Source organism: Cavia porcellus, unplaced genomic scaffold (assembly GCF_034190915.1).
Source record: "Cavia porcellus strain 051 isolate PalLab524CR breed Dunkin Hartley unplaced genomic scaffold, mCavPor4.1 scaffold_23, whole genome shotgun sequence".
Taxonomy (NCBI): domain Eukaryota; kingdom Metazoa; phylum Chordata; class Mammalia; order Rodentia; family Caviidae; genus Cavia; species Cavia porcellus.
This window is the reverse complement of record NW_026947506.1, coordinates 43,415,873-43,431,468: the sequence shown is the minus strand read 5'-3', so window position 1 is coordinate 43,431,468 and position 15,596 is coordinate 43,415,873. Positions and strand designations below refer to the sequence as shown.

General features: G+C 36.9%; 1 protein-coding gene and 1 long non-coding RNA gene across 2 annotated transcripts in view; one reads left to right on the top strand and one right to left on the bottom strand.

Moving 5' to 3' along the window:
• LOC134470333 (uncharacterized) overlaps positions 1-15,596 on the bottom strand; it is a 99,724-nt gene that overhangs the window by 54,600 nt on the left and 29,528 nt on the right. The gene's annotated exons all lie outside the window — the stretch shown is intronic.
• The window catches only part of LOC100724754 (cyclin-Y-like protein 1), a 16,923-nt gene extending 1,327 nt beyond the window's left edge, over positions 1-15,596 (top strand). Inside the window, exons 2-7 of the mRNA XM_013152514.3 lie at positions 2,143-2,178; positions 4,193-4,244; positions 6,031-6,150; positions 10,072-10,238; positions 12,012-12,174; positions 13,569-15,596. Of these exons, the coding sequence (XP_013007968.1) occupies positions 2,143-2,178; positions 4,193-4,244; positions 6,031-6,150; positions 10,072-10,238; positions 12,012-12,174; positions 13,569-13,679 (649 nt within the window). The 3' untranslated portion in view covers positions 13,680-15,596. The remainder of the gene's footprint in view (positions 1-2,142; positions 2,179-4,192; positions 4,245-6,030; positions 6,151-10,071; positions 10,239-12,011; positions 12,175-13,568) is intronic.

The following is a 15,596-nucleotide window of genomic DNA, read 5'->3' as shown; positions in this document are numbered from 1 at the left end:
AATACATATGTGGTGTCACCTCATGTGCTCTGTGAGCACCACTGCACTGGGGTCAGTGGCTCACCTGGATTATAAACTCTAATACAATAACAAATTAAAGATACAAAGTTTTGAAAGCATGTTTCAATAGAAAGGGAGAAAATAGCCACCCTGACAAGAGAAACATGGAAGATCCATAGGCCTTTGTTCCTGGATACCTTTATTGTGTACCAAGGACACCTTGCCCTGCCTAGACCTTACCATAGCCCTCTTGGTTCCCAGGGATTTATTTGTATTGGACCAGGTCCACTAGCCTATGTCATTGCTTTTGAGGGCTTTGTGTAACTTCTATTTGTCCTTGAGAGGGCCTTTTCTCCAAGGTGGACAGCTGGTTGACTAAGAGGTGCCTTATTCATCATTACATTTGAGTTAGTAACGAGATGTGTGTGTGTGTATTGTAGTGATACAGTGCTCCTAGAGTGGATAATATGCTAACCCTAGAGTGAACACATATGTGTATGTGTGTGTGCTAGTGCATAGGTGTGAACACACACAAGTTTTCCCCGAGAGTTAGTCACTCCTCCTTTCCAGTCTGCTTCCCTGAATTCTATAGGAAGTACAAAAGGAAGGCTACCTCGGTTTTGTGCACAAGACTTTCTTTGTACTCTGCTTGTCAGCTCTTTCTCTGGTTTTGGGTGCAAGCCCCTAAGCCATTTGCTGCCTTTTTGTTTTCTTGTTTTCTTTTGTTTTTCACTACCTTTTCCTTCACATTATTGCCAAGGGAAATTTTTCCAGGAGAGTTTTAACTCCTTCTATTTAGGATTAGCCATAAAACCTAAGGAGTTTCCTATTTTATTCTTTCCCTGCCTACAGTACCCTTTCCCATATCTATGGGGTGAAGGATGAAGTTTACATGTAGTAGTGTACATAATGCATGCCCAACGATTGTGACATTTAACTTTTAAGTCATTCACAAACATTGTTGCATAGTGGAATCACCTGGGGGAACTTCTCAAACACTCCTTGTACCGAATTGTTCCCTGTGCCACTTAATCATAATGTCCCAAGTTGGAATTAAGGATCACTGTAAAGCTCCTTGGGTGATTCCAGTGTGCAGGAAAGTTTGGGAACTACTGATCCAGAGAATACTATATAGGAAAAGAATTGCTTCTGACTATTTGGTGGGATTTTGGGCAAGCTTTGGTTCCCTTATCTGTAACAGTTGGTTGTTAGATGAAATTTCTAATAAGTTTTGGTGAACCTTTTCAATGTATTATGGTCAGTCTATGATTAAACGCAATTTGGAGATAAACTGTTTGAAATACTATAAAAATGTGCATCCCTGATGCATATGATGTCAGACTTTAAATTTTAAACACATTCTGGACTTCTTTTAAAATTCAGCTTTGTCTTCCCTTGATGATGTTAAGCTTCCTTTTAAACAATGAGAGCAAATCAAAGCATATAACTCACTCAAGGGAATCCCTTTGTACCCTAATAAACAGCACCTATGTATAATTTAGAGATACAGAAATGTATGATCTGAAGGGTTGTGTCTGCCTATTTATTCTTTATTTAAACTAATTTGGAAATATTTCCCATGAATATTGTACTGTACAGATGTAGGCTGCATTACTATCACTGACTTTTCAGCATAAAAGAACTATTATCAGTTTGGAGGCCACTTGTATTTACTACAAAATTTTTTCTTGTACTGGAGGAATGATTTTCATTTTGTTCTACAGCATTTTTTTAATTAACTTTCAGAGAAATAATGAAAATTATGGGCAGGTGAATAATGAATAAGTCAACTGAAATAAATGCACGGGCTTCAAAGTTTTTTAAACAAATATTATGTGGTTTAGTTTTAAGTATTTGGGAACATTTATAGAATTTGTCCAGGGAAAGAGGTTATACGGGTAGAAACACAAATGACAGAGAAAAACGTAATAATGTATAGTTAAAAGAAGATGTCCTGATGTCACATTGCATAACATTTGGCATCTGTCTACTATAAGCAAGTTAAATGAAACAGGGGCAAGTGCCCATATGATACTGCTCTGAAACTGCAAGACAAGTCTATGGGAAGTTTCTCCTTGAAAACATGTCTTCAATTTCACCAATAATCTTGGTTATAACATATATTTTTTTTCCTTCCCACAGTATGACGTTGGCAGTATATTACCACATAAAATACAGGTGAGCTCTTAAAAACTTGCCTTATACTTCAACTTAATTTACAGAATACCTATATATTATCAGGCCCTGGCTGCAAACATCAGAGGTTGTGCTGTGCTTTTAGTAATAGATGGAAGCAAGTCATTTCAGGTTTCTTGTTATTGTAATTAGGTCTGTTGAAAAATATTCTCTTAAAGATCACAAAGGATATTTGCTTCCATAGATTATATTGATGTGTTCTGTTTAGAAATTAAAACAGAGTTAAATGCATATGTGTTTGTGTGTGCCTGTGTGTGTGCAGGTGGGAGGTGTTAACAGCATTTCTTGATCGTGGATCTACTGACATTTTAAGCCAGGTACTGTTTGTTGTGGGGGCTGTCCTACTCAGTGTAGGATGTATTACAGGACTGCTGTCCTCTGCCTAGTAGATGCCAGTCGCTTTCTCCCTCATCTTGTGATAACAAACAATGTCTACTGTTGGACAAGATCACTCCCATTAAAAACCACATTGTTAACACACATAACAAAAATGACTATCTTTTATAACTCTTACATTTCTGTTCCCTTTCTACATTGGTTGAAAAATGTATCTCTATTTACACTGATGTACAAGTCCTCATTTGACTGAATAGAACACAATTAAATTCACCTTTTTCTTGATTCATCGGCAGTTCCTTTGGAAGAAACAATAAGAAAAATAACCAATCACATAATTGTATATATTTTGATATAAATGTGTTTTTAAAATACAGATCATATGGATAATCTTTTACTTTACATCACACACTGCAAAGATTAGTTTCTTAAGTTAGGTATAATGGAATTTTACATTGTGTCTCTGAAACTGCTACAAAATAACACTTATTGGTGTGTCTTTCACAGTGAGCAATTCTTTTATGAGTACATGATTCATAATATACATCAGTGAGCTTTGAAATTACCAGTTCAGATTTTTTTTACAACATCCAGAACACTTTCGTTATTATCATCACCAGTCTTAGCAAAAAGTCTTCCAGATACTGAGAGTCTGTCATAGGCAGATTTCAAGGTATACATCTTGCATAAATCTCAACGTTTTAGATTCACTGCTTGAATTTGACATTGGCAACAACTATTTCTTCACTTTCCTCGAGGCCCACTATGTTCTCTATTGATATATCTAGTTTCATGTAAAAGTAGAGTTCTATGATAAAAAGACTGTTAAACTCACAACTAAATCCTAAGTGAAGTTCTGAGAACATACTTCAGTATGCAGAACTGCTTTATGTGAACTTTTCATTTATTCATAATACCAAAAAGCTGATCCAAGATTTACCAACATTATTCTTTGCTGTTTCATCATAGGCAATTATAAAAGGTTTTTAAACAAAACTGCAAGTGACAGTGAAAAATACAATGACCTCTGATGTAACTTGGTGCCACAGGAATGGTTCACATTAAGAAATTGCAAGTTTTGATTTTGCCTTTATATGAGCATAACAAGTGACCAACAGTCAAAAAATAAGTAAATTCTTCATGATTGTAAGAGAAGTTTGAGCGCTTGAGCCTCCTGAAAATGATACTGAGGGTTCTCCAGAGGTCCAGAGACCACAGCAAACCATTGCTTTATAGGAACACAGTATAATACTTCAATGAAAATACTGGTCTCCTATACAAAAGCTGCTACATTTTTTGACACAACAGAAACACAAATGCATGATGAAAATATAGAGGACTGAAGAAAAGAAAACTTTGGAGATCTAAATCTCATTCACATTTACTACACTTCTAGGTTTGAATACCCAGCACTGCTGCTTTACTAGCATTGCCTGTAAGGAAGTGTCATTACTTATAGGCAACTTAGCCTGCTTATCTTAGAAAAGTCTTCACAGTACTTGATGCACTAAACAAAGAGATGTCTTAAGGTCAAAATCAAGGAGAAGAATTTCTAAAACTGCTTGATATGTTGAAGGTTAGGCCTCTTTCTCCATAGTCCCCTACCCTTACCAGGTACTTAACTAAGATATAAATGACTTAGATGAACTTTTCTTTGCAGAGATGCAAATACATCCCTGGATATTTTTGATGAGAGACTGCATCCTCTCACAGTAAGTGTCAGTTTTACAAGATCATTTTTTACCTAACCGTATCTTTGATGCTTTTTCTTTTGATATTAAGTGCAGAAATAAATCACACACTTCTATTTGAATTTAAATCATGTGCTTTCCAACATCATGTTGTATGACATGTTCTATGAAAAGAACTGTTCTTTAGGGTTACGATATGGGCAAAAGTGGCTTAAAGCTCCTCTATTACTGAACTAAAGTGAATAAATGTACTACTCCAACATCAGAAAATGTACATTTTCAAAAGCAGTTTTCAGTAAAATCTGATATACACATTAATGAATAGGTGATATCTCTGAGGAAAGAGTTAGTTAAAACTAAATTTAAAAAATAGTGGGATATAGTAACAGTTATTTTTCCTATTAACCTCTCTTGAGCACCTGTGTTGCTCTCCCATCCTGGTCTGATTTATTTCACTCTATTCTGTTTTGTTTGATACTATCAAGTTTGAGGGCATAGGCAACCACTTTGAAGACAATAAGATTTACTATGATGGCCATTATGCTTTCACTATTATCTACTTTTGAAGTCCTGTAAGGTCTCCAATGTAGGTTTTACTGGTCTTGTTCTGTACTGTTTTGCTCAATTTTATTGTACCTGATGATATACACAACTCTTTATAAGATACCAAGAGGCATAATGGTAACCATTGTTGATCACCTGGTATTCTGTTTTTGCATCATGTACTAAGTCCATCCTTCTGTTCTAACTAACTCTGTTTTGTTTTGTCACATTTGTTCTTTTTTATCGCTTCAAACAATAGTTGTAAGGTCTGTGGGACTAATAAAACTCAAAAAGTGTAATTGTTATTGTAAAAAAGAGAGGAAAAGAAAGTGATCTAAAGGATATACCTGCATATATATTTAAGTGTGTAGGATAGAAAAACTCATTACTGAGTTTTTGTTGGACCATTGAAGAGAACTGTCTGCAATCTCACTGTATGAATTTCCACTTTGTATGCTTTAATTTTGTAACTTGCACAACTGTTTCTAAGATGAAAATATGTAATCTATTAATCAATGATTTCTTACTGCATATATTTGTCCAGATATTATGTATTATTTTTACCCTTTACTGCTTTGATTTGTTTTGTTTTGTTTCCTCTTTTAATAAAATAATAATAATATTTTCCAATAGAATCTGATATACACATTACTGCATAGGTGATATCTCTGAAGAAAGAGTTAGGTTTGAATGATGTAAAATTAAAAGTCAGTTCCTCAGGCATATTATCACTTTGCACTGCTCAACCGTCATCTGGCTGCTGACTTCCAGAAGAGGTTGTGGCTGCAGGACAATAATTATATATTTTAGACTTCAGGCCATGTACAAAGAAATACAACATACAATTTAGAAGACTTTAAGGCTATAAATCAATCTGAGAATGCTGTTAATCACAGTAGAAAGAAATAGTGATTTTTCTGACCTTGCACACTTCTCTTCTTCTTACTAATGGAGTACATTTTGAGAGATGTATTGATAAGTGATTCCAATCTTGTGCAAACCTCAGAGTGTGCTTACACAACAAAGATGACTCTGGTGCACCATGTGGTCATTATGGGGCTGCTGTTGAATATGTGATCCTCACTGACCAAAGCATCACTGGGCAAAGTCAAAGATCCCAGTGTCTCTAGTAGAAGATGAAATGACATACAACCCAGTGAAAATTATTTTCAGGAACATGTGAACATAAGGTGAAGGTTGCTGTCTTAAGAATATTTAAAGCTTTCTTCAGATCATACTTGCATTGCATCATTTCTCCTTTCAGGAAGAGACGCTTCCAGAGGACTACTTTCAGCATGATCCTGAACATGAATGTATATACAGATTTGTTGCTATTATTTTTAATGCCCTATGCATACCAACTGAATGCGCAATAATGACTTTGGTAAGATGTGTCTTCTTTATCAAACATGCATAGAATGGTTTTGTACACATAAAAGGTCACTTTTTTCAAGTTAGATTCCTTAAATTATCATGAGAACTTTACTAAGACCAGCCTTTGATACATTTCTTTCATTGCTGAGACAAAATAAAGGGCACCCAATGTAAAAAGGAGAAAAGTTCATTTAGCTCACAATTTGTAGTGATTTAGTCCATAATGTACTGGCTCCAAAGTTCAGTGGAACATAGCATAAGAGCAATAGCCCATATCAGTGGAAGAAAGCAAAAGTAATAAGAGAAACAGGGAGAGACAAGCTTCTTTCTGTTCCTTACATTTTATGCAGTCTATTGGAATTAGGGCAGTGTCAATCCAACCAATAATCTGACCCAGCAATCACACACCCTTAATCCCAGCATTGCATAATCTAGATTCACCCTTCTCTAAATAGGTCCTCTGAGTGCACATGGCTTTGGGTAGACATCTAGACACAAACCATAAAAAAGCCTATCAAAAGAAAGTAAATGTATTTGGGTTCCCTAGGCATTATCATTTAAAATGGTGTCTTTAATTTTCTCATCACAAAACAAATGCAATTAAAGGAAGCTGAAGAGTTTTCCCCACACACATCAGTATACACAGAGCTGACACTGTGAACACTTGCACATGCTACGGGGTGGGAAGGAGAGCATTAACAGGACCATAGGAGACACAGACACTGATTTTAGGCTGATCAAAACAGGACCCAGGCTGTGTTTCAGGCAATTCACTGCCTTCAGTTCTCTAGTCTTTGGGGTATGGGTATCAACCCATCCCTGTTGATAGCTTCTGTCTATTTATGAAGTTGCCCAGGATGACAGTACCAGTAGTTCTTTAAAAAGCATTGTTATCATGATACACTGTAGAAGTGCCCTCATATTTGTGTTATCCACACAGAAGTTGGAAGGTGGAATTTGTCATCTACAATACTGGTGAAATGTTTGAGATTGTTCCAGTCCTTCCCCCACCAAATGCATAGTGGAAAGTCATATACATGGCCTGAAGACAAAAAACACTTAAGACAGCAGCTGCGCTGATGGCATTTAGTCATGCCCTCTGTTGAAACAGAAACCCATCAGGGACATTTCCATTTGTAGAGATAGATAGCACAGCAAGCAGAGCTGGGTTGGAGGTGGAAGTGTCCATGTAAACAAGGTAAGCTTGATGCTCCTTGAAATAACTGTGGCATATCTTCATATACTTTGGATGTAGGGGTACAGGCACAGAAATGTGACTAAGAAGTAAAGAACGGTGGCTGCTCAAATATACAGAATGAATTCATTGAAAAGTGGGCAGGAGTCCTTAGCAGTTAAAGGCAAAGTTTCAAAAGAAGTAGGCAGAGCAATGGGAGAAAGGAGAAAAGAGAAATGAAGGCGAGAGATGATGTGGTCAGAGTGATGAATGAGGTCAAGAAGTTGCACTGACACTCACTGATACTGATATTTATGCGGGGGAAGAACAAAGAGATAGAGCAAAATTCTTGCTGTTTGTGAGCTCATGATCTAGTGAAAAAGTCATGGGATATTTTTCATGTATATGAATATCTCACATTGCAGTAAATGTCAAGAAGACAGAGCATTGTAGGAGGTTGAAGAGTGATTTCAGAGCTTTCAGTTTCAGGCAGAGTGACCAGGAAGATCTTGTTTCAGAGTAGTGACACTTGAAGTACAACCTGACTGGAGCAGGGAAGGCAAGGTGCTCATGCATTACATTCAAGAGGGTAAGATGTAGGCCCCCAGTTCAGGAACATGTTTCATGTGCTCAAGCAAGAACAGGGTGACTAGCATGCTGTGGGTAAGGATCACTCTCTCAGGGTCACACATCATTTGCAAAGCATGGGAGGTTGATTGGTAACATTTGGTAGATATTGATCTACCAGTGAATTGTTCCTTACATGTCAGGGCTTTCCAGACTGTCTTGGGGAACATAAACTGCAGGTGGGGTTTGGATTAGAGGCAGAGGACAAGGGTTAGGAAGCAACATGGTGATGCAGATGACCAAAGACAAATGGAAGCTCAGGACAGAAAGCTTTCATGTTACCAATGGAAGTAGAGATAATAGAAAGTATGCATAGATTGGTGTGGAATATGTCACACTATAAATTTTGTTCATAGTACTAGGCAAGGAGCAGTGCTGCTTACATATTAGGAAGGGTTGGAGAGTGGAGTGTTAGGATGCATAACTGGTGTGTAAGTTTGCATCCCACAATCGGATTGGCAAGACTGTTCCAGAAGAGTGCAGTGATACAGGAAAAATGGTTAAACAAAGAAGGGGAAATGAGGGATATGCATAGGCATAATACAGTGATCCAGGTCAAAGGTAGCAGTACTGGAGTTTCAGCAAGGGAGATGAGAGCAATGTAAACCACCTGGGGGAGTGACATTTGACGTAAAAAGTCTTCAGAAAGAGGTAATCAGTGTCCAGCAGAAGTGGGGTGGGGCACTAATACTGATGGAAGAGTTTGCCTTGTTTGAAAGTAAAGAACAGTGGTCCACTCACATAACAGGCAAGTGGTACAAATGAATACTAACCCAAAACAAAGCCATGGAAAAGATGAACAGGGGTTGTTTCATTATCAGGATGACCAGCATTGTTTCATTATCTCACATCACTTATATACAGAAGATTTGCATCCTGGAACACAGTAACATAGTTAGAATAGCTAAGGGAGCAGGTATTGGAGAATGAATACAGTCAAGGTTTAAGAATATTGCCTAATATGGACTGCGAGCCTGACAGCTTACAGATTGTAACTATGCTCTTAAAAGTGAGCCTTTTTCTTTATAGTTGCGATAGAAAGAGTTAAAATAGCATATCCAGTCCATGAGCTCTGCTTCTAAAATTTCACCATTTGGGGAAATTTTATGGCCTTGTTTTCCCTTGTCCTTAATGCTTAAATGTATAGTGTATCTACCTTTACTTGGAATTTACCTTGAATTTTTTTAGTGTAATACCCTAGAAATGATTTCAAGTATACAAGGATGTGAATAGGTACATGTGCAAATCTTAAGCTTTCTATCTAGGAGACTTGAGCATCAGGAAACTTTTGTATTGATCAGATTTAATTAACAGCATACAGCTTCCTCTGTCATCATTACTCGGCAATTTGCTCACCTAGTTCTTTGTAGAACAGATATTTGATATATGTAAACAGTGCCTGAGGTCATGTCATGAACTGCCTGGAACTTTAGGGGTCCCAGGGTTACAGGCTGGCAGCTATTCTTCTCATCATAAAGCCAAAGCATTGAATAAGTAGCTAATTATGTAGGAAAGAAAATCGATATTCATGAATAGTGGGAATATGAAAAAGGGCTCTAAGAAGGACCATCTTGTTTTACTTGTGGTTTCATTATAAAGGTACTGCGTTTCAGAAAAACTTCATAGCTGTAAATCTTGCACCTCTCATGCTGTTCTGCTCACCAGCCATGGGAAGGTGCTTTTCTCCACAGTTATTGCCACAAAAGGCTTAATACTATGAAAAGATGAAATGTGCTCACTTTGAGTTAGGTATCACAGCTGACTATAACATGTCTAAAACCATTTTATATCTACCACCTGTATGTTATATTACATGTTGGTGGCACTTGGTATTTACTGAACAAACTTACACCTGCGCCCTTCACGAATGTGGAGGTGATAGCAATACTACCAGCTGGATGACTTCTGTTGCAATGTCCAGGCATTCCACTCACCAAAACTGTGTAGGAAAATTACATGGGCAGCAGGCATGTCTGATTTACAGTTGTGACCTCACATCTTGCTTTAGCTGAGCACAATCTCTCAGTCGCACTTCCCTTTCTCATCACAGAATAAACATCATGTACAACAGTTCTTAGCAAAGCACTTAAACAGAGCTAAAATGAAAAAGCGGTGCTCTACTCTTTGCAGGTTTACTTAGAAAGGTTGATGTCATATGCTAAGATTGACCTCTGTCCTACCAACTGGAAAAGGATTGTCTTGGGAGCCATTGTTCTTGCCTTCAAGGTTTGGCATGATAAGGCTGTGTGGAACATATACTTCTGCCAGATCCTCAAGAACCTTGCACTCCAAGACATGTGAGTTTACAAGGTTTTCGTGACTTTTCTATCCATGTTCCAGCTCACTTGGTCCCTTAAGGCATGCATTTTAAGAAATATTTTAAATATTACATTTTATAGAAAATAAAAATGAGCTTAAAACTATGATACCCTGTCAATCTACAGTATAGAAATTCATGTTTTCCATCATTAATTTGTTTTAATGGATTGTTATTGTAATGGTATGATTCATAAGCTGTAATTTTTTTCTGGAGGTTGCAGACAAGTATTTTATAACCTTACCATCAATATAACATATTACTGTGTTTATCTTCATGGCTTTTTAACAGCTTTCAGCGCCATTCCCTTCTTTAAGGGCGACCATGTCTGACTTTTGAAATAAATGCTTGATCACTGTTATATCCCTGGGGCTATAGGTTTAGTCTGAGTCACAAGTTGTACCTTTGCTTTAGCTGGTCTTTACAACAGAATTTATTCCAGACTCCTGTGCCTGCCTACCCCTCATTAGGAGTGTTGTATGTGTGTAGAAATCAGTCTGATGGGCTCTGATTTTATGTGTATAGAAGGTGCAAAGGCAGCTCCCTAGTCACATAGCACAGGGCTGTACCCAGTCATTTCTCTTTCCACTGCACTGAACTCACACGTGTGCATACATGTGCATGTGTTTGTGCATGTGTGTGTATGCCCACACATGTACATTCTCTTCTGGTGAGGGGCAGCAGATACTGATCAATTTGGATTTCCCCAGCACAGAAACATGAGTGTGAGGGCTCTGACAATGTTCTTGTCCTACAAGGGATGTAGTCCACTTAAGACTCCTGTGTTTGACCTTTCCATCTTCCAAAGTTTAAAATGGGTATCTTGTCATGGTCACAATTTGTAAACCCACTAATAATATGCCCTTCATCACAGTCTCTTATGCTGAGACAGGGGAAAGGATTGCCTTTCTCATATAGTGGAGTTTTTTTTTTTCCCTTCCTTGCAAATTTAGGATGAATGCTTGCTTGAAGTGCTTGCCCCTCAGAGAGCAGAATGGTGCATCTTTCCCTGGTGCCCCTCTACTTCCCCCTCAATATGTCTGCAAGCCTTTGAGAGCTAACATTAGCATACATTTATTTTTTCTCTGCTCAATGTAGTGATGAATGTGTGTGAAGCATGAGTCACACAGATGCACTGCTGGACGTTGAAGAAAGAATCATGAGCCAGCAATAGGCAGTAATGAATAGGCTATAACTATTGTCCACCCAAATGCAAAAGTGCTGGGATACAGAAACAATTCAAAACAGCCTGTTGGCACATGAGTATTTTTTCTTATCAGTTAAGTAGCCTCCCTACATCTCAGAATTTACAGCAGTCAGTATTAAGAACTGTACGAGTAATAAAACCCAAAATGTGTAATTGTAATTGTAAAAAAGTGAGAGATAGAAAGTGCTCTAAAGGATACAACTGAAGGTGTGTTTAGGACTGTAAAATAAAGTTTTTGTTGGATCACTGAACACAACTGTTTGCAGTCTCACTGTTTGAATGTCCACTTTGTATGCTTTAATTTTGAAAGTTGAACAACTATTTCTAATATGACATTATGTAATCTATTAACTAGTGATTTCTTACTGTTTATTTTTTTGAAATTCTGTATTACTTGTACCCTTTTACTGTTTTGTTTTTCTTTAAAGTAAAGAAACTTTTAATAGAATTTACAGCAGTCCTTAGAAGCTCAAAATGACATTTTCGAAGATACTCTACTTGATCAAAATTATCTGATGTTCATTTTTCTGTGTTCTTCCTCCACAGAAATCAACTGGAAAGGCATTACTTGTGTCTGCTTGAGTTTAATGTTAATGTGTCTGCCAGCATTTATGCCAAATACTACTTTGATCTTCGCTCTTTAGCAGATCACAGCAACATGTATTTTGTGCCTGCACCTCTCACCAAAGAAAGAGCACAGAAACTAGAAGTAAGGCTGTGCCTTCACTAAGTAGGATGTTCTGTGAGCCACTAATGCCAGCATCTGTGGCTATATCATATAAAGTAGTTAAGGAAAATGGCAAGTTTTGAAATTAACACTTTCAAGAGTTTACTAAACCTTTAGTGTGTGTCATATATTTTAGTTCTTAATGGTTCAGATAGAGATCCACATTATTATTTAAAAGCAGTTCTATTTTCATTGATCATAATTCAGAATATTTTAATCAGCATTATTCTGATCAAAATGGTTTTCCTTTTGAACCGCTACCTTTCTCCATAGCCACACATGATTAACTACCTGGGCTTGTTTTCTTTATCATGTATACAAATACTGTTCACTTAATTACTTGTGCTTATTTTTTACTCAATTTTAAAATTCATATCACAATTCAGCTGTCCTACTTCAAGACCAAGGATTCAGTAGACAGATTCTTACTGGCTAACATGACAGCCCTATATGTAAGATATGTGTTGTGCATGTGGAAATTGGAAGTACATGAGTTTTAAAGGGAAATGGCAGCTTACATAGGCAAAGTAATGCACATGGTTTGTGACTTTTGGTGATCCTCCACCAAAACAATTGATACCTGAAAAGGATGCATACATTCAAATGGTACTTTCTGTAGTGCGTCCATGGCATAGTAACTCTCCAACTTACAAATATTTAGGTTTCAGGTTTTCGCAGATTATGAAGATTATTTCACTGGTGATTGCTTTTCAGTGCTTTACATTGTATATTTGTGTCCACTGACTATAAGATTCATTTTGTTGGACTCACAAATTAATCTGACTCAGGAATGTTCTCCCAGAACAGAGGACTTATCCTCTTAAACTGAGGACTTATCCATTTTGGAATATGTATTTTGCTCCTACAACTCATGTGAATTTGAAGAAGCATGCGTTGGTGCTACAGAACTCTCCTGCTCTACATTAAATCCATACCACCTTCCAAGGAAATACCTTAGAGTTTGGAAACTAATAATGGTCAGATAGCATTGGAATAGCTGGTTCAGTATTTACTGATTGTTTTTGCACATATGTAGCCTTATCATTTTTAATATAGTTACACGATAAAAAATGCTGTTGGTAGCTTATCGTATCACCAAATTTTGTCGGCTTTGGAAACTCCATTTGTAAAGACTGTAACTGAACAAACTTCCCCTTACTTGGTAATTGAATCATCATTAAAGAATGTTAGTGAATTGGCAGGAAGTAGCAACCTCTTAACCTGGCAGTGCAGGTCTCAAACACCCAAAGCATCAGTGACCATGAAGTAGCTAAAGTAAGTTTGTATGACTAAACTTCTGTGATTAGATTACTTTTCTTTAAGGTTTCTGTCTTTTAAAAATTTTTACCTGTATTCCTTTTGATAAACTTTCCTAGGCGATGTCAAGATACTGTGAGGATGGAGGCTTGCACAGAAGTGAAATCAGAAAAGCTTCCAGTGATGACAGCTTCACTGGAATTCAACTGTCTAAAGCCATCCTGTCTTAAAAGAGAGAGATGAGGGCTATGACATCGTAGACCCTCGTTTACACAAGATGGACCACCTGTCTTTGAAAAAAAAAAAATCCAAAGTGAACATATTTGCCAAAAGGAAAGACCTTGAATTTCAGAAACTGTTGGACAGTTATAGTTGTATTGCATGGGAAGAGACCTTGTGAAAGCAACAACACACTTCCTTTCTTCATTGATGTGAGCAGAGTTACTAGTACCACAAAGCAGAAGCTCCTGGCTGACACAACCATTCGCTTACTTCACAGGCCAATGCCTGTGAACTCTGCAAGGCTTTTAGATTAAGAGTATAAAGTTAAGCTAGTTTAAAATTTTAATAAATTTTTAAGGTAGATTTTTTAAATAGTATCTGTTTAGTTTTCATGTCCCCTGCCACAATATAGCTGTGTAGACTTTTAGGATTAGCATAGTATTACTGTTAAAAAATGGGGAACCTTTTGTATTACATGGTGCTGAGAGAAAAATCCACATTCCTATCCATGTCTCAGGCAGTATGTCTATTACTGAGCCATTCACCCAGCCCCAAAATGGGAGTATTCACACTTATGAAATCATTTAGGACTACACTGCCACGTCATCAGTATTGAAGGTTCTTCCTTCCTGTGGTATCACTGAGTTCCTAGGCAGTCATGTCAGCAATTTTACACAAAAATTCAGCCAGAGAGCACTTGCCACTCAGGTTCTTTACAAGCACTACTTAGCAGCCTCATGCCATTCCATGTCTGTGGTCATAAAGAAAAATCATCTGCTATTGGCTATCTACTTTTATCGGGTTCATACAGAATCTTATGAGGTAAAAGTGGTGCTGATAATTTTTTGATGATTTCCCTTTGTTAAATAAACATGTCAGAAGATATTTCTATAATGCAAACCAATATGATGGTTCAATAATCACTACAGATAGTAAAGTACAAGGCATCCCAAAAGTTTCAGAGTAGTTTTAAGCCTTTGGCTACTATGTTTGTGTCTTTAAGGGCACTGGAGCAGGTAGAAAAGCTGCAAACTTACAAATCATTATTCCAACATTTCAGTTTGGTGAGTTTAGAATATTATTCATTTATTCTAAACTTTTTCTAGTCTCTTAAAAAAAGGATAGAGAGAAGAGCTAGAACAAAAGTTAAAAGCTTAATTTTCACATTTCTCAAGTTAATACTTCCAAATAATATATGATAATGTTTTAACTTCTGTATTTATACACGGTACCAAAGCTTAAAATGACACTAAGATTTTTGGGATGTTTTATATTGCAAAGAGTTTCCCTCTTCTTTCCGAGGAGTTCTTTTAGAGCAGTGCACTATCCCTATTTTGAGTACCTAAATTTCTTGGTTCTTGATTTGGTGAAGGAGAGTATTAAGAGCAATATTAATTGGCATGTTTCATAAAGGAATTGGACCCCAACAGCAGCACTTGGTATGAAAGCTTATTTTGAAACCTATCCTACATGTTACCTTAGCAGTAGGTACCCCATTGCGAGCCCGATTATTTAAGACAGAAGTTACACAAACCTTAGGAACATAATATAGGTTTTAAAGGACAGAAATTAAGTAATTTTAGACAACTTACAACAATGTTACCTCAGTATTAAAAATTAGTGTTTTGGGGCTGGGGATTTAGCTCAGCGGCATAAGAACCTGCCTTGCAAGCAGGCGGTCGTGAGTTTGATACCCAGTATGAATTAAAAGAAAAAAGTTAGTGTTTTGCCTCATGAAATACATTTCTTTCCTTCTCAAATACAACAACCTATGCTGTCCAAAGAAAATTATTTACAGAATTTCAAACTTAAAGATTTGAATGTTACTTGCAGATGTTTTGTGAGAGAATCCTAAAATTTATATTTATTTTTCATTTCCATGACTATGTTTTTAAAAAGTAATAAACTCCTTTGATTACAACACA